Here is a 19,320-nt window from a genome sequence, read left to right as displayed (position 1 = left end):
TGTGGACACCAAGGAACTTGAAGCTCTCAACCTGCTCCACTACAGCCCCATCGATGAGAATGGGGGCGGGCTCTGTGCTCCTTTTCCTGTAGTCCACAATCATCTACTTAGTCTTTGTTACATTGAGGGATAGGTTGTTATTCTGGCACCACCCGGCCAGGTCTCTGACCTCCTCCCTATAGGCTGTCTCATCATTGTCAGTGATCAGGCCTACCACTGTTGTGTCGTCTGCAAACTTAATGATGATGTTGGAGTCGTGCCTGGCCATGCAGTCGTGGGTGAACAGGGAGTACAGGAGGGGACTGAGCACGCACACCTGGGGAGCTCCAGTGTTGAGGATCAGCGTGGCAGAAGTTTTCCTACCTACCCTCACCACCTGGGGGCGGCCCGTCAGGAAGTCCAGGATCCAGTTGCAGAGGGAGGTGTTTAGTCCCAGGTTCCTTAGCTTAGTGATGAGCTTTGAGGGTACTATGGTGTTGAACGCTGAGCTGTAGTCAATGAATAGCATTCTCACATAGGTGTTCCTTTTGTGCAGGTGGGAAAGGGCATTGTGGAGTGCAATAGAGATTGCATCATCTGTGGATCTGTTTGGGTGGTATGCAAATTGGAGTGGGTCTCAGGTTTCTGGGACAATGGTATTGATGTGAGCCATTACCAGCCTTTCAAAGCACTTCATGGCTCGGGATGTGAGTGCTACGGGTCTGTAGTAATTTAGGCAGGTTGCCTTTGTGTTCTTGGGCACAGGGACTATGGTGGTCTGCTTGAAACATGTTGGTATTATAGACTCAATCAAGGACATGTTGAAAATGTCAGTGAAGATACCTGCCAGTTGGTCAGCACATGCCCGGAGCACACAATGGTCAGTATGCCCAAATAGTTCTATTTTGGTTTCATCTGACCAGAGGACATTTCTCCAAAAAGTACGATATTTGTCCCCATGTGCAGTTGCAAACCGTAGTCAGAAATGTTTATGGCGGTTTTGGAGCAGTGGCTTCTGCCTTGCTGAGCGGCCTTTCAGGTTATGTCGATATAGGACTCGTTTTACTGTGGATATAGATACTTTTGTACCTGTTTCCTCCAGCGTCTTCACAAGGTCCTTTGCTGTTGTTCTGGGATTGATTTGAACCTTTCGCACCAAAGTACGTTCATCTCTAGGAGACAGAACAAGTCTCCATCCTGAGTGGTGTGATGGCTGCGTGATCCCATGGTGTTTATACTTGAGTACTATTGTTTGTATAGATGAACGTGGTACCTTCAGGCATTTGGAAAATGCTCCCAAGGATGAACCAGACTTGTGGAGGTATACTATTTTTTTCTGAGGTCTTGGCTGATTACTTTTGATTTTCCCATGATGTCAAGCAAAGAGCCACTGAGTTTGAAGGTAGGCAATTAGCCTATCAGAAGCTTCTAAAGGCATGACATACTTTTCTGGAATTTTTCAAGCTGTTTAACTTCTCTAGGGCAGGGGGCAGTATTTTGACGTCCGGATGAAAGGCGTGCCCAAATTAAACTGCCTGCTACTCAGGCTCAGAAGATAGAATATGCATAGTATTAGTAGATGTGGATGGAAAACACTCTAAAGTTTCTAAAACTGTTTGAATGATGTCTGTGAGTATAACAGAACTCATATGGCAGGCAAAAACCTGAGAAAAATCCAACCAGGAAGTGGGAAATCTGAGGCTTGTAGTTTTTTCAAGTGATTGCCTATCTAACACACAGTGACTTAAGGTTCATTTTGCACTTCCTAAGGCTTCCACTAGACGTCAATAGTCTTTAGAACGTTGTTTCAGGCTTTTACAGTGAACAGAGAGTGAACAAAGGAAGTTGGAAGTTGTTGACTCAGGAAAGGACATGAGTTCAGTGGCACACATTCACATGAGAGTTAGCTGTGTTCCATTACATTTTCAAGACATTGGAATCGTCCGGTTGGAATATTATTTAAGATTTATGTTAAAAAGGCCCTAAAGATTGATGCTATACATCGTTTGACATGTTTCTACGAATGTAAATATAACTTTTTTTGACTTTTCATCGTGAAATTTTCGGCACGCTTCCTACATTTGGAGTAGCTTGCTGAATGCGCTAACAACAAGGAGGTATTTGGACATACAGTGGGGAGAACAAGTATTTGATACACTGCCGATTTTGCAGGTTTTCCACTTACAAAGCATGTAGTGGTCTGTAATTTTTATCATAGGTACACTTCAACTGTGAGAGACGGAATCTAAAACAAAATACAGAAAATCACATTGTATGATTTTTAAGTAAATAATTTGCATTTTATTGCATGACATAAGTATTTGATACATCAGAAGAGCAGAACTTAATATTTGGTACAGAAACCTAGGTTTGCAATTACAAAGATCATACGTTTCCTGTAGTTCTTGACCAGGTTTGCACACACTGCAGCAGGGATTTTGGCCCACTCCTCAATACAGAACTTCTCCAGATCCTTCAGGTTTCGGGGCTGTCGCTGGGCAATACGGACTTTCAGCTCCCTCCAAACATTTTCTATTGGGTTCAGGTCTGGAGACTGGCTAGGCCACTCCAGGACCTTGAGATGCTTCTTACGGAGCCACTCCTTAGTTGCCCTGGCTGTGTGTTTCGGGTCGTTGTCATGCTGGAAGACCCAGCCACGACCCATCTTCAATGCTCTTACTGAGCGAAGGAGGTTGTTGGCCAAGATCTCGCGATACATGGCCCCATCCATCCTCCTCTCAAAATGGTGCAGTCGTCCTGTCCCCTTTGCAGAAAAGCATCCCCAAAGAATGATGTTTCCACCTCCATGCTTCACTGTTGGGATGGTGTTCTTGGGGTTGTACTCATCCTTCTTCTTCCTCCAAACACTGCGAGTGGAGTTTAGACCAAAGAGCTCTATTTTTGTCTCATCAGACCACATGACCTTATCCCATTCCTCCTCTGGATCATTCAGATGGTCATTGGCAAACTTCAGATGGGCCTGGACATGCGCTGGCTTGAGCAGGGGGACCTTGCGTGCGCTGCGGGATTTTAATCCATGACGGCGTAGTGTGTTACGAATGGTTTTCTTTGAGACTGAAGTCCCAGCTCTCTTCAGGTCATTGACCAGGTCCTGCCGTGTAGTTCTGGGCTGATCCCTCACCTTCCTCATGATCACTGATGCCCCACGAGGTGAGATCTTGCATGGAGCCCCAGACCGAGGGTGATTGCCCGTCATCTTGAACTTCTTCCATTTTCTAATAATTGCGCCAACAGTTGTTGCCTTCTCACCAAGCTGCTTGCCTATTATCCTGTAGCCCATCCCAGCCTTGTGCAGGTCTACAATTTTATCCCTGATGTCCTTACACAGCTCTCTGGTCTTGGCCATTGTGGAGTGGTTGGAGTCTGTTTTATTGAGTGTGTGGACAGGTGTCTTTTATACAGGTAACGAGTTCAAACAGGTGCAGTTAATACAGGTAATGAGTGGAGAACAGGAGGGCTTCTTAAAGAAAAACTAACAGGTCTGTGAGAGCCAGAATTCTTACTGGTTCGTAGGTGATCAAATACTTATGTCATGCAATAAAATGCAAATTAATTACTTAAAAATCATACAATGTGATTTTCTGGATTTTTGGATTTTCTGGATTTTTTTAGATTCCATCTCTCACAGTTGAAGTGTACCTATTATAAAAATTACAGACCTCTACATGCTTTGTAAGTAGGAAAACCTGCAAAATCGGCATTGTATCAAATACTTGTTCTCCCCACTGTAAATTATGGACTTTATCGAACAAAACAACATTTATTGTGGACCTGGGATTTCTGGGAGTGCATTCTGATGAAGATCATCAAAGGTAAGTGAATATTTATAATGCTATTTATGATTTTAGATGACTCCAAAATGGCGGGTATCTGTATTGCCTGCTGTTGTTGTCTGAACGCTGTACTCAGATTATTGCAAAGTGTGCTTTCCCCGTGAAGCTTTTTTGAAATCTGTCACAGCAGTTGCATTAAGGAGATGTTTATCTATAATTCTTTGAATAACAGTTTAATATTTTATCAACGTTTATGATGAGTATTTCTATATATTGATGTGCTCATTCACCGGAAGTTTTTGAAGGAAAAACATTTCTGAACATTACGGGCCAATGTAAAAAGGGGTTTTTGGATATAAATATGAACTTTATCGAGCAAAACATACATGTCTTGTGTAACATGAAGTCCTATGAGTGCCATCTGATGAAGATCATCAAAGGTTAGTGATTCATTTTAGCTGTATTTCGGGTTTTTGTGACACCTCTCCTTGCTTGGAAAATGGCTGTGTGGCTTTTTTTGTTTAGGTGGTGTCCTAACATAATCTAATGTTTTGCTTTCACCGTAAAGCCTTTTTGAAATCGGACAATGTGGTTGGATTAAGGAGAAGTGTATCTTTAAAATGGTGTAAAATAGATGTATGTTTGAGAAATTTGAATTATGAGATTTTTGTTGTTTTGAATTTGCCGCCCTGTTATTTCACTGGCTGTTGAAAAGTGTGTACCGCAGGTGGGACGGTAGCGTCCCACGTACCCCAGAGAGGTTAAAGGCACAATCAACTTAGTGTATGTAATCTTCTGACCTACTGGAATTGTGATACAGTGAAATATAAGTGAAATAATCTGCCCGTAAACAATTGTTGGAAAAATGACGTGTCATGCACAAAGTAGATGTCCTAACCGACTTGCCAAAACTATAGTTTGTTAACCTGTTGGGGGTAGGGGGCAGTATTTACACGGCCGAATAAAAAACGTACCCAATTTAACCTGGTTATTACTACTGCCCAGAAACTAGAATATGCATATAATTATTGGCTTTGGATAGAAAACACTCTAAAGTTTCTAAAACTGTTTGAATGGTGTCTGTGAGTATAACAGAACTCATATGGCAGGCCAAAACCTGAGAAGATTCCATGCAGGAAGTAGCCTGTCTGACAAGTTGTTGTTCATCTTGGCTCTTTTTATTGAAGACTGAGGATCTTTGCTATAACGTGACACTTCCTACGGCTCCCATAGGCTCTCAGAGCCCGGGAAAAAGCGGAATGATATCGAGGCAGCCTCTGGCTGAAACACATTATCGCCTTTGGCAAGTGGCCGATCAGAGTACTATGGGCTTAGGCGCGTGCCCGAGTCGACCCCATGCTTTATTTTCTTTCGTCTGTTTACCTAAACGCAGATTCCCGGTCGGAATATTATCTCTTTTTTACGAGAAAAATGGCATAAAAATTGATTTTAAACAGCGGTTGACATGCTTCGAAGTACGGTAATGGAATATTTAGAATTTTTTTGTCACGAAATGCGCCATGCTCGTCACCCTTATTTACCCTTTCGGATAGTGTCTTGAACGCACGAACAAAACGCCGCTATTTGGATATAACAATGGATTATTTGGGACCAAACCAACATTTGTTATTGAAGTAGAAGTCCTGGGAGTGCATTCTGACGAAGAACAGCAAAGGTAATAACATTTTTCTTATAGTAAATCTGACTTTGGTGAGTGCTAAACTTGCTGGGTGTCTAAATAGCTAGCCCTGTGATGGCTGGGCTATCTACTGAGAATATTGCAAAATGTGCTTTCACCGAAAAGCTATTTTAAAATCGGACATATCGAGTGCATAGAGGAGTTCTGTATCTATAATTCTTAAAATAATTGTTATGTTTTTTGTGAACGTTTATCGTGAGTAATTTAGTAAATTCACCGGCAGTGTTCGGTGGGAATGCTAGTCACATGCTAGTCACATGCTAATGTAAAAAGCTGGTTTTTGATATAAATATGAACTTGATTGAACAAAACATGCATGTATTGTATAACATAATGTCCTAGGGTTGTCATCTGATGAAGATCATCAAAGGTTAGTGCTGCATTTAGCTGTGGTTTGGGTTTATGTGACATTATATGCTAGCTTGAAAAATGGGTGTCTGATTATTTCTGGCTGGGTACTGTGCTGACATAATCTTATGTTTTGCTTTCGTTGTAAAGCCTTTTTGAAATCGGACAGTGTTGTTAGATTAACGAGAGTCTTGTCTTTAAAATGGTGTAAAATAGTCATATGTTTGAAAAATTGAAGTTTTTGCATTTTTGAGGTATTTGAATAACGCGCCACGGGATTACACTGGCTGTTGAGTAGGTGGGACGCTTGCCCATAGAGGTTAAGACAAGTACCAGGCATGACACACACAGACACGATAACACACGGTACAAGAAACTGACCTGCACCAGGACGTACTGACAAAGCCCAGGGAAGGAGTACTGAAAACCGTCAAAGGTGATGTAATGTCCCTCTCCCACTGTACGACAGACACCATCACACACGTGCGCTGTACAGCTCCAATGTCTGTTCTCACACATACTGCACAGGACACAAACACACCAAGAGAGAAAGTTGTGAATGATCTAGCCTCTTTTTGTGATATTGTTACGTTAGGTACGGTCTCAACAAGGTACATACCAGGTGATATAGTTACGTTAGGTACAGTGTCAACAAGGTACATACCAGGTGATATAGTTACGTTAGGTAAAGTCTAAATGAGGTGCATACCAGGTGATATTGTTATAAATGGTCTAAGCCGTTTACAGTTAAAGTCGGAAGTTTACGTACACCTTAGCCAAATACATTTAAACTCAGTTTTCACAATTCCTGACATTTAATCCTAGTAAAAATAATTAGGTCAGTTAGGGTTAGGATCACCACTTTATTTTAAGAATGTGAAATGTCAGAATAATTGTTGAGGGAATGATTTATTTCAGCTTTTTTTTCTTTCACCACATTCCCAGAGGGTCAGAGGTTTACATACATACACTCAATTAGTATTTGGTAGCATTGCCTTTAAATTGTTTAACTTGGGTAAAACATTTCGGGTAGCCATCCACAAGCTTCCCACCATAAGTTGGGTGAATTTTGGCCCATTCCTCCTGACAGAGCTGGTGTAACTGGGTCAGGTTTGTAGGCCTCCTTGCTCGCACACGCTTCTTCAGTTCTGGCCACACATTTTCTATGGGATTGAGGTCAGGGCTTTGTGATGGCCACTCCAATATCTTGACCATGTTGTCCTTAAGCCATTTTGCCACAACTTTGGAAGTATGCTTGGGGTCATTGTCCATTTGGAAGACACATTTGCAACCAAGCTTTAACTTCCTGACTGATGTCTTGAGATGTTGCTTCAATAAAAAGTTCTTCACGGTTGGGATGGTGTTCTTCAGCTTGCAAGCTCCCCCCCTTTTTCCTCCAAACATAATGATGGTCATTATGGCCAAACAGTTCTATTTTTGTTTCATCAGACCAGAGGACATTTCTCCAAAACTACGATCTTTGTCCCCATGTGCAGTTGCAAACCGTAGTCTGGATTTTTGATGGCGGTTTTGGAGCAGTGGCTTCTGCCTTACCGAGTGGCCTTTCAGGTTATGTCGATTTAGGACTCGTTTTACTGTGGATATAGATACTTTCGTACCTGTTTCCTCCAGCATCTTCACAAGGTCCTTCGCTGTTGTTCTGGGATTGATTTGCACTTTTCGCACCAAAGTACGTTCATCTCTAGGAGACAGAACGCGTCTCCTTCCTGAGCGTCTGCGTGGTCCCATGGTGTTTATACTTGCGTACTATTGTTTGTACAGATGAACATGGTACCTTCAGGCATTTGGACATTTTTCCCAAGGATGAACCAGACTTGTGGAGGTCTACAATTCTTTTCCTGATGTCTTGGCTGATTTCTTTTATTTTCCTATGATGTCAAGCAAAGAGGCACTGAGTTTGAAGGTAGGCCTTGAAATACATCCACAGGTACACCTCCTATTGACTCAAATGATGTCAATTAGCCTATCAGAATCTTCTAAAGCCATGACATAATTTTCTGGAATTTTCCAACCTGTTTAAAGGCACAGTCAACTTAGTGTATGTAAACTTCTGACCCCCAGGAATTTTGATACAGTAAATTATCTGTCTGTAAACAATTGTTGGAAAAATGACATGTGTCATGCACAAAGTAGATGTCCTAACAAACTTGCCCAAAATTATTTTTAATGACTCCAACCTAAGTGTATGTAAACGTCCAACTTCAACTGTACAACCCAGATGTTACAGTACGTTCTAAACCAGGTACTTACCAGGTTTTACATAAGGTACATCTAATTAAGGTACGTACCAGGTGTTACAGTCCATATTGATGCTCTGTCCAGATGCATAGGCTCTGTTGTTATGGTAACACGGACACTGCTCTGGAGTGATGCACTCTCTCCTATGTCGAACCTGAATCAAACAATCAATCAAGTTTTTAAAACCATTTTTTAAAACAGGGACTGACCAGGTGACTGGTAGCTGGACTCTCTGGCCAATCAGTTACATGTATCTATCACTTAGTTCACACCCCGACAGACAGACAGACAGACAGGCAGGCAGGCAGGCAGGCAGGCAGGCAGGCAGGCAGACACAGAGACCTTGACTAGGACGTAGGTTTGGGTCAAGGTCAGGGTTAGGGTTAGGGTTAGGGTTAGAGGTCAGGGATACGTACCGTGCCATTTGGACAGAGACTGCCGGGGATACAGGCCAGACTGAAACAGTATTTATTTGGTGTTGTATTTTGTTAAGATCCCCATTAGCTGTTGTTAATCAGCAGCTACTCTTCCTAGGGTCCGAACAAAACATGAAACATTACATAATACTAGAAACGTGCATGCTCCGCCCACCTGAGGATCTCCTATACAGCCATCTATTTCCTGTTTGAGGGCTGCAAAATCCACTTGTCACTTAAATCACGCTGGATTGAGTGCTTTCATTTTGCTCCTGCAACTCTTTCATACTCTTGCTCGTGCCTGTCGTTTTTGCCCGTTAACATAACAACCGTGGAGATGTTTGTAACGAACTGTCAAACACACCCCGGTAAATGACTGAAATGGGCTCAATGGAATACATTGTCTTTCCGTTGCATCAAAAGAAAGCTTAATCTTTGTCTGGGATTTAATGCATCGTCTCAACACTTACATCAAAAGACAGAGAAGAAAGAGAAAGTTATTTTGGGCCAGGGTTAGGATACATACCAAACTGGGGCAGCAGGTAGCCTAGTGTTTAGAGTGTTGGATCACCAAGCTGACAAACTCAAAATCTGTTGTTCTGCCACTGAACAAGGCAGTTAACCCACTGTTCCTAGCCTGTCATTGAAAATAAGAATTTGTTCTTAACTGACTCACCTACTTAATTAAAAAAAAAATAACAAATCTGGGACCAGGGTCAGTATACAGACCAAACTCTGGTGACCAAGGTCAGGATACAGACCAAACTATAGGGACCAGGGTCAGGGTACAGACCAAACTCTGGTGACCAAGGTCAGGATACAGACCAAACTCTGGGGAACCAGGGTCGGGGTCAGGATACAGACCAAACTCTGGGGACAAGGTGTAGGTTACAGACAAAACACTGGTGACCAGGGTCAGGATACAGACAAAACTCTGGGGACCAAGGTCAGGGTATAGAGAAACTCTGGGGACCAGTGTCTGGGTACAGACCAAACTCTGGGGACCAGGGTAAGGATACAAACCAAACTCTGTGGACCAGCATCAGGGTACAGACCAAACTCTGGGGACCAGGGTCAGGATACAGACCAAACTCTGTGGACCAGCATCAGGTTACAGACCAATCTCTGTGAACCAGGGTAAGGGTGAGGTTACAGACCAAACTCTGGGGACCAAAGTCAGGTTACAGACCAAACTCTGGGACCAGGGTCAGGATACACACCAAACTCTGGGGACCAGGGTCAGGATACAGACCAAACTCTGGGGACCAGGGTAAAGGTCAGGTTACAGACCAAACTCTGGGGAACAGGGTCAGGGTACAGACCAAACTCTGGAGGACCAGGGTCGGGGTCAGGATACAGACCAAACTCTGGGGACCAGGTGTAGGTTACAGACAAAACACTGGTGACCAGGGTCAGGATACAGACAAAACTCTGGGGACCAGGGTCAGGGTCAGGATACAGACAAAACTCTGGGGACCAGGGTCAGGGTCAGGATACAGACCAAAATCTGGGGACCAGGGTCAGGTTACAGAGCAAACTCTGGGGACCAGGGTTGTGGGTGTACAGACCAATATCTGGGGACCAGGGACAAGGAACAGACCAATCTCTGGGGACCACTGTTGGGATACAGATCAAACTATAGGGACCAGGGTCAGGATACAGACCAAACTCTGGGGACCAGCGTAAGGGTCAGGTAACAAACAAAACTCTTGGGACCAAAATCGGGTTACAGACAAAACTCTGGGACCAGGGTCAGGATACAGATCAAACTCTGAGTACCAGTTTCAGGTTGCAGAACATACTCTGTGGACCAGGTTGAGGATACAGAACAAACTCTGGGGACCAGGATTGGGGGTGTACAGACCAATCTCTGGGGACCAGGGTCAGGGTACAGACCAAACTCTGGGAACCAGGGTCAGGATACAGACCAAACTCTGGGGACCAGGGTCAGGTTGCAGACCAAACTCTGGGGACCAGGGTCAGGGTACAGACCAAACTCATGGGACCAGGGACAAGGAACAGACCAATCTCTGGGGACCACTGTTGGGATACAGATCAAACTATAGGGACCAGGGTCAGGATACAGACCAAACTCTGGTGACCAAGGTCAGGTTACACACCAAACTCTGTGGACCAGGGTCGGGGTCAGGATACAGACACAACTCTGGGGACCAGTGATAGGTTACAGACAAAACACTGGTGACCAGGGTCAGGATACAGACAAAACTCTGGGGACCTGGGTCAGGGTCAGGATACAGACCAAACTCTGGGGACCAGGGTCAGGTTACAGACCATACTCTGGGGACCAGGGTTGTGGGTGTAAAGACCAATGTCTGGGGACCAGGGTCAGGTTACAGACCATACTCTGGGGACCAGGGTTGTGGGTGTAAAGACCAATGTCTGGGGACCAGGGTCAGGGTACAGACCAAACTCTGAGGACCAGGGTCATGGTCAGGATACAGTCCTAACTCTGTGGACCATGGTCAGGGTACAGACCAAACTCTTAGGAGCATGGTCAGGATACAGACCAAACTCTGGGGACCAGGGTCAGGTTACAGACATAACTCTGGGGACGAGGCTCAGGACACAGACCAAACTATGGGGACCAGGGTCAGGATACAGACCAAACTCTGGGGACCAGGGTGAGTATGCAGACTAAACTCTGGGGACCAGGGTCAGAATTCAGACCAAACTCTGGGGACCAGGATCAGGTTACAGACCAAACTCGGGGGACGAGACTCTGGATACAGGCCAAACTATGGGGACCAGGGTCAGGATACAGACCAAACTCTGGGGACCAGTGTCAGTATGCAAACCAAACTCTGGGGACCAGGGTCAGGTTACAGACCAAACTCTGGGGACCAGGGTCAGGATACAGACCAAACTCTGGGGACCAGGGTCAGGTTGCAGACCAAACTCTGGGGACCAGGGTCAGGATACACACCAAACTCTGGGGACCAGGGTCAGGTTGCAGACCATACTCTGGGGACCAGGCTCAGGATACAGACCAAACTCTGGGGACCAGGGTCAGGTTGCAGACCAAACTCTGGGGACCAGGCTCAGGATACAGACCAAACTCTGGGGACCAGGCTCAGGATACAGACCAAACTCTGGGGACCAGGGTTAGGGTCAGGATACAGACAAAACTCTGGGCACCAGGGTGAGTATGCAGACTAAACTCTGGGGACCAGGGTCAGGTTACAGACCAAACTCTGGGGACCAGGGTCATGATACAGACCAAACTCTGGGGACCAGGGTCCGGGTCAGGATACAGACCAACTCTGGGGACCAGGGATAGGTTACAGACAAAACACTGGTGACCAGGGTCAGGATACAGACAAAACTCTGGGGACCTGGGTCAGGGTCAGGATACAGACCAAACTCTGGGGACCAGGGTCAGGGTCAGGATACAGACCAATGTCTGGGGACCAGGGTCAGGTTACAGAGCAAACTCTGGGGACCAGGGTTGTGGGTGTACAGACCAATGTCTGGGGACCAGCGTCAGGGTACAGACCAAACTCTTAGGAGCATGGTCAGGATACAGACCAAACTCTGGGGACCAGGGTCAGGTTACAGACATAACTCAGGGGACCAGGGTGAGTATGCAGACTAAACTCTGGGGACCAGAGTCAGAATTCAGACCAAACTCTGGGGACCAGGATCAGGTTACAGACCAAACTCGGGGGACGAGACTCTGGATACAGGCCAAACTATGGGGACCAGGGTCAGGATACAGACCAAACTCTGGGGACCAGTGTCAGTATGCAAACCAAACTCTGGGGACCAGGGTCAGGTTACAGACCAAACTCTGGGGACCAGGCTCAGGATACAGACCAAACTCTGGGGACCAGGGTCAGGTTGCAGACCATACTCTGGGGACCAGGCTCAGGATACAGACCAAACTCTGGGGACCAGGGTTAGGGTCAGGATACAGACCAAACTCTGGGGACCAGGGTGAGTATGCAGACTAAACTCTGGAGACCAGGGTCAGGTTACAGACCAAACTCTGGGGACCAGGGTCATGATACAGACCAAACTCTGGGGACCAGGGTCCGGGTCAGGATACAGACCAACTTTGGGGACCAGGGTAAAGATGGAGACCAAACTCTGGGAACCAGGGTCAGGTTACATACCAAACTCTGGGGACCAGGGTCATGATACAGACCAAACTCAGGGGACCAGGGTGAGGATACAGACCAAACTCTGGGGACCAGGGTTGGGGGTGTACAGACCAATCTCTGGGGACCAGGGTCAGGGTATAGACCAAACTATGGGGACCAGGGTCAGGATACAGACCAAACTCTTAGGAGCATGGTCAGAATTCAGACCAAACTCTGGGGACCAGGATCAGGTTACAGACCAAACTCGGGGGACGAGACTCATGATACAGGCCAAACTATTGGGACCAGGGTCAGGATACAGACCAAACTCTGGGGACCAGGGTCATGATACAGACCAAACTCTGGGGACCAGGGTCAGGTTGCAGACCATACACATGGGGACCAGGCTCAGGATACAGACCAAACTCTGGGGACCAGGGTCAGGATACAGACCAAACTCTGGGGACCAGGGTCAGGTTGCAGACCAAACTCTGGGGACCAGGCTCAGGATACAGACCAAACCCTGGGGACCAGGGTCAGGGTCAGGATACAGACCAAACTCTGGGGACCAGGTTAAAGATGCAAACCAAACTCTAGGGACCAGGGTCAGGTTACATACCAAACTCTGGGGACCAGGGTCATGATACAGACCAAACTCTGGGGACCAGGGGTATTTTACAGACCAAACTCTGGGGACCAGGGCCAGTGTCAGGATACAGACCAAACTCTGGGGTCCAGGAATATTATTTAAGATTTATTATAAAAACATCCTAAAGATTGATTCTATACATCGTTTGACATGTTTCTACAAACTATTTTATAACTTTTTTGACTTTGTCTGAACTTACTGCTCGCACCATATGCATTTGGAATAGTAAACTGAACACAAAGGAGTTATTTAGACATAAATATGGACTTTATCGAAACAAAACAAACATTTATTGTGGAACTGGGATTCTTAGGAGTGCATTCCGATGAAGATCATCAAAGGTAAGTGAATATTTATAATGCTATTTCTAATTTTTGTTGACTCCAACATGGCGGGTATTTGTATTTCTTGTTGTTGTTGTCTGAGCGCTGTACTCAGATTATTGCAGTGTGCTTTCGCCGTAAACCTTTTTTGAAATCTGACACAGCGGTTGCATTAAGGAGATGTTTATCTATAATTCTTTGAATGACAGCTGTATATTTTATCAACGTTTATGATGAGTATTTCTGTAAATTGATGTGCTCATTCACCGGGAGTTTTGGAGGCAAAACATTTCTGAACATTAGACGCCAATGTAAAATGGGGTTTTTGGATATAAATATGAACTTTATCGAGCAAAACATACATGTATTCTGTAACATGAAGTCTTATGAGTGCCATCTGATGAAAATCATCAAAGGTTAGTGATTAATTTTTGCTGTATTTCTGGTTTTTGTAACGCCTCTCCTTGCTTGGAAAATGTCAGTGTGGTTTGTCTTGTCTAGGTGCTGTCCTAACATAATCTAATGCTATGCTTTCGCCGTAAATCCTTTTTGAAATCAGAAACTGTGGTTGGATTAAGGAGAAGTGTATCTTTAAAATGGTTTATAACACTTGTATGTGTGAGAAATTTGAATGATGAGATTTTTGTTGTTTTGAATTTGGCGCTCTGCTATTTCACTGGCTGTTGGCGAGTGGGACGGTAGCGTCCCACATACCCCAGAGTTAAGGTGAAGGTGGGGTTCGAATTAGGGCCAGGTTTAAGGTTAAGGTAACAGCTGGTGCAAAGGTTAGGTCCGGGGTTAAGGTTAGGGCCAAGACCTGGTCTTTTAACCTCTGTCTAAATGAAATCTTCATGAGTGTTGAGGTCACAGAGAACAACCGAGCAGGATCCTGTCTTCTCCAAACTGTCCAGCAGATGGAGACAGATGCTCCTACGTGAACTAGCAGTCTACCTGTCTTCTCCAAACTGTCCAGCAGATGGAGCCAGAGACTCCTATGTGTCCATGGAGTTCTCTTATACTTGTCATTCAGACCTGTGGGATCAATACAAAGTTTGGAGAAGACAGGGTACTGCTAGTTTGTTCTCTGTGACCTTTGCATTTAGACAGACAAAGGAGATGATTGTGGACTACAGGAAAAAGAGGACCTAGCACGCCCCCATGACGGGCCTGCAGTGGAGCAGGTAGAGAGCTTCAAGTTCCTTGGTATCCACATCAGCAACAAACTAACATGGTCCAAGCACACTAAGACAGTCGTGAAGAGGGCACGACAAAACCTATTCCCCCTCAGGACAGTGAAAAGATTTGGCATGGGTCCTCAGATCCTCAAAAGGCTCTACAGCTTCACCATCGAGAGCATCCTGACTGGTTTCATCACTGCCTGGTATGCCAACTGCTCGGCCTCCGACCACAAGGCACTCCCGAGGGTAGTGCGAACGGCCCAGTACATCACTGGGGCCAAGCTTCCTGCCATCCAGGACCTCTATACCAGGCGGTGTCAGAGGAAGGCCCCAAAAATTGTCAAAGGCTCCAGCCACCCTAGTCATAGACTGTTCTCTCTACTATCGCACGGCAAGCGCTAACGGAGCGTCTAGGTCCAAAAGGCTTCTTAACAGCTTCTACCCCCAAGCCATAAGACTCCTGAACACCTAATCAAATGGCTACCCAGACTATTTGCATTGCCCCCAACCCCTCCTCTCCCCCTCTTTTATACCGCTGCTACTCTCTGTTGTTATCCTCTATGCATTGTCACTTTAATAACTCTAACTACATGTACATATTACCTCAAATAGCCTGTGTCCCCGCACATTGACTCTGTACCGATACCCCATGTATATAGTCTCGCTAATGTTATTTTTCTGCTGCTCTTTAATTTCTTGTTACTTTTATTTCTTATTCTTATCTGTATTCTTTTAACTGCATTGTTGTTTAGGGGCTCGTAAGCAATCATTTCACTGTAAGGTCTACACCTGTTGTATTCGGCAAATGTGACCAATACAGTTTGATTTGATTTGAATAGTAGTTAGTTTGTCTCTGTGTTAACGACCACCGTTGGTTAGATTCCAACCCTGCTATTCTTAGCTGAGCTACTAGATGAGATTTGTATAGTATCGTTGTGCTAGACTCTTTCCTAATATGATATAGGTGTTGATTGAGTCTGGCTTCCAAGGAGTTCCTGGTTTCTCCAATATATAGTTTTCTACATTGTAGATATTCAATACAATATACAATGTTTGTGGTCTTCTGTTGAAAAACCTCCCACGCTAAGCCCCTGAACATGACAATTTGTTCTGAATATATTTTACTTTACTAAAATGTGATCCACTCTCTACCGGCTTATCCTTGAATCCAGAGTCAGGGTTAGGGTTGGGGTCAGGGTTAGGATTAGGGTCAGGGTCGGTGTTAGCGTCAATGATTGAGGTTGCGGTCAGAGCTAGGGTTAGGCTTGGGGTCAGGGTTAGGGTTAGGGTTAGGGTCGGGGTCAGGGTTAGGATCGGGACGTGGTTGGGTTTAGGGTGGGGGTCAAGGTTGGAGTTAGGGTCAGGGTTGGGGTTAAGGTCAGGGTTGGGGTTAGGGTCAGGGTTGGGGTTAGGGTCAAGGATCGAGGTTGCGGCAGAGCTAGGGTTAAGCTTGGGGTCAGGGTTAGGGTTAGGTTTAGGGTTAGGGTCGGGGTTAGGGTTAGGATCGGGACGTGGTTGGGTTTAGGGTCAGGGTTGGGGTTAGGGTTAGGGTTAGGGGTTAGGGTCAGTGTACATACCGTGCCGTTGGGACAGAGACACCCGGGGATACAGGCCAGACTGAGACAGGGTAGGGTTAGGGTTAGGGTTAGGGTTAGGGTTAGGGTTGGGGTTAGGGTCAGTGTACATACCGTGCCGTTGGGACAGAGACACCCGGGGATACAGGCCAGACTGAGACAGGGGAGGTCCAGATTCTGACAGGTTCTAGAACACTCCAGACCCTCCTCCCCTCCCTCACACCCAACGCGCCTGAGAGGGGGAACACAGGTAGCCGCACGGCGCTCTGCACACACAGACACACATATCAAGCTCAGGACCTAGAAAGTTAGACTGTACGAGCAATTCTACTTTTAACAATATTACTTTTAACAATATAATAAAATATGTTTTACTTTTAACAATATAGTATATATTAATATATATTACGTTTTTAGTTCATGCAGAGATATTAAATACATACACACACACATGCGCACGCAGGCACACACAGAGACAGACAGACAGACAGACAGACAGACAGACAGACAGACAGACAGACAGACAGACAGACAGACAGACAGACAGACAGACAGACAGACAGACAGACAGACAGACAGACAGACAGACAGACAGACAGACAGACAGACAGACAGACAGACACACACACACACAGACACACACACAGACACACAGACACACAATACCTCTGGAGGGTGGCTGGTCGTCCTGGAAGAACATGTCAGACAGCATAACTCCACTCATCTCAGTAGAGCTGCAGCTCATAGATCCGTTCTCACAGTAACTACACACACACACACACACACACACACACACACACACACACACACACACACACACACACACACACACACACACACACACACACACACACACACACACACACACACACACACACACACACACATCAGTTAGGGTAAAAGTGTGTGTGTGCTTTATTCTACAGCTAGAGGACTAGTGTCAAGTATAATTTCTGTCTTTATCTGTTGTGGTCTAGTACTGTCTTCCTGTCTTCATCTGTTGTGGTCTAGTACTGTCTTCCTGTATTCCTGTCTTTATCTGTTGTGGTCTAGTACTGTCTTCCTGTCTTTATCTGTTGTGGTCTAGTACTGTCTTCCTGTCTTTATCTGTTGTGGTCTAGTAGTGTCTTCCTGTCTTCCTGTCTTTATCTGTTGTGGTCTAGTACTGTCTTCCTGTCTTTATCTGTTGTGGTCTAGTACTGTCTTCCTGTCTTCCTGTCTTTATCTGTTGTGGTCTAGTACTGTCTTCCTGCCTTCCTGTCTTTATCTGTTGTGGTCTAGTACTGTCTTCCTGTCTTTATCTGTTGTGGTCTAGTACTGTCTTCCTGTCTTCATCTGTTGTGGTCTAGTACTATCTTCCTGTCTTCCTGTCTTTATCTGTTGTGGTCTAGTACTGTCTTCCTGTCTTTATCTGTTGTGGTCTAGTACTGTCTTCCTGTCTTCCTGTCTTTATCTGTTGTGGTCTAGTACTACATTTTTGTGTGTATACTTCATTCTATAGTTAGAGGACTCCTGGGTCCTCATTTATCAACCGTGCGTAAGCACAAATCTGTGCATTAATCATAAATGGGATCATTTCCAAGCAAAGCGTGAGATTGAACAACATGAATGTTTGCTTGAGATTGTGCCTACATGTATGCCCAGTCATGACCATGTGTAAGCACAGTGCCAAGTGGTGGAATAACTGCTCTTCAAGCATGAATGGGAAAAATATACATGAATGTTGGAAATGTGTGAACTATTTGAAAAGAGAAAGCTTCCACTCTTAATGTGCAGGTTGTATGTGATACAGAAAAGACGCTACTCAATGTGGTGGCTAGGTGGCCAGGTGGAACACATGACTCGTTCATTCTGCAGAACAGCAATGTTGGCCTGTTCAGCTACAGGAGGGAGCTGGCTGGATGGATGGCTTATTGGTGAGTGTAACCTAAACTTTGAAGTATATTTGCCATCGCTAAAACAACTTGAAATGTCCTAATGGTCCTCACTTTGTAGCTACGTCTTTATTTTTACAGGTCAAACCACAACTGAGCGAGCCACATAATAATGTTTGATTGTCAGTCACTAGCACCTCTGTTTCAGACACTCACACAAAAATACAACCAAACATTATAATATGGCTCTGTCAGTTGTGGTTTGACCTCTGTTTCAGTCACTAGCACCTCTGTTTCAGTCACTAGCACCTCTGCTTCAATCTCTGACTGCGTAGTAGCTATTTCATTGTACAGCGTTGTATATTCCCCAATGGCTTTAAAGCGATGATTTTGACCATATATGGTTAATTAGGGGTGTTTCGAAAAGCCAACAGCCAAGGTCGTGCCCGAGCACCAAGGCTGAGAAGGATCGTATTTATCAATGGTTATCTCCTCTGTGTATGACGCTCGTAGGAATGAACATTATATATCCTGTTCGTAAGTAGTATTTTAGAATAGTTTCTAGGCAACATTGATAAATGAGGCCCCTGATATCTCTAGTATAATTGTTTGTCTTTATCTGTTGTGTTCTAGTGCTGTCTTTTTGCTAGCTACTTTAAGTGCTGCCTGTCTGTCTTCCCAGTAGCCTACTTGGTGTGTGAACGGCTGACTGCTCATAACTTGCATATGATTGTTGACGCAACAGGAGGTTGGTGGCAGCTTCATTGGGGAGGATGGGCTCATCTTAATGACTGGAGCGGAATAATTGGAATGGTATCAAATACATCAAACACATGGTGCTTCGTTCCGGCCATTATTAAGAGCCGTTCTCCCCTCAGCAGCCTCCTGTGAATGATACATCAACCAGGATCAAGGGGCAGGGCAATTTGTGGCTTTTTGCTTTTTGTAACCTCAGTCTAGGTTACAAAACTAAGACCGTCGTCGAAACTAAGATGGTTATTCCGAGTTGTTCTGCCAAGTTGTTCTGCCAAGTTGTTCAAGGAAGGAAAGAGAGGCTCCACACCACTCTCTCCCTTGAGTGTCTTACCTAGTTATTTACAATTTGCTATTTTGTTGCTTTGTCAACT

At 45.1% G+C, this 19,320-nt stretch overlaps 1 protein-coding gene across 1 annotated transcript in view; it reads right to left on the bottom strand.

Moving 5' to 3' along the window:
* vwf (von Willebrand factor) overlaps positions 1-19,320 on the bottom strand; it is a 168,686-nt gene that overhangs the window by 121,082 nt on the left and 28,284 nt on the right. The window contains exons 17-20 of the mRNA XM_045688600.1: positions 16,986-17,083; positions 16,434-16,585; positions 8,130-8,233; positions 6,202-6,340 (exon numbers count right to left, since the gene is read on the bottom strand). Of these exons, the coding sequence (XP_045544556.1) occupies positions 6,202-6,340; positions 8,130-8,233; positions 16,434-16,585; positions 16,986-17,083 (493 nt within the window). The remainder of the gene's footprint in view (positions 1-6,201; positions 6,341-8,129; positions 8,234-16,433; positions 16,586-16,985; positions 17,084-19,320) is intronic.

The sequence above is a fragment of the Salmo salar genome, chromosome ssa10 (genome assembly GCF_905237065.1).
Source record: "Salmo salar chromosome ssa10, Ssal_v3.1, whole genome shotgun sequence".
In the NCBI taxonomy this organism is placed as follows: domain Eukaryota; kingdom Metazoa; phylum Chordata; class Actinopteri; order Salmoniformes; family Salmonidae; genus Salmo; species Salmo salar.
Note: the sequence above shows the minus strand (reverse complement) of the source record. Positions and strands in the feature narration are given on the sequence as shown.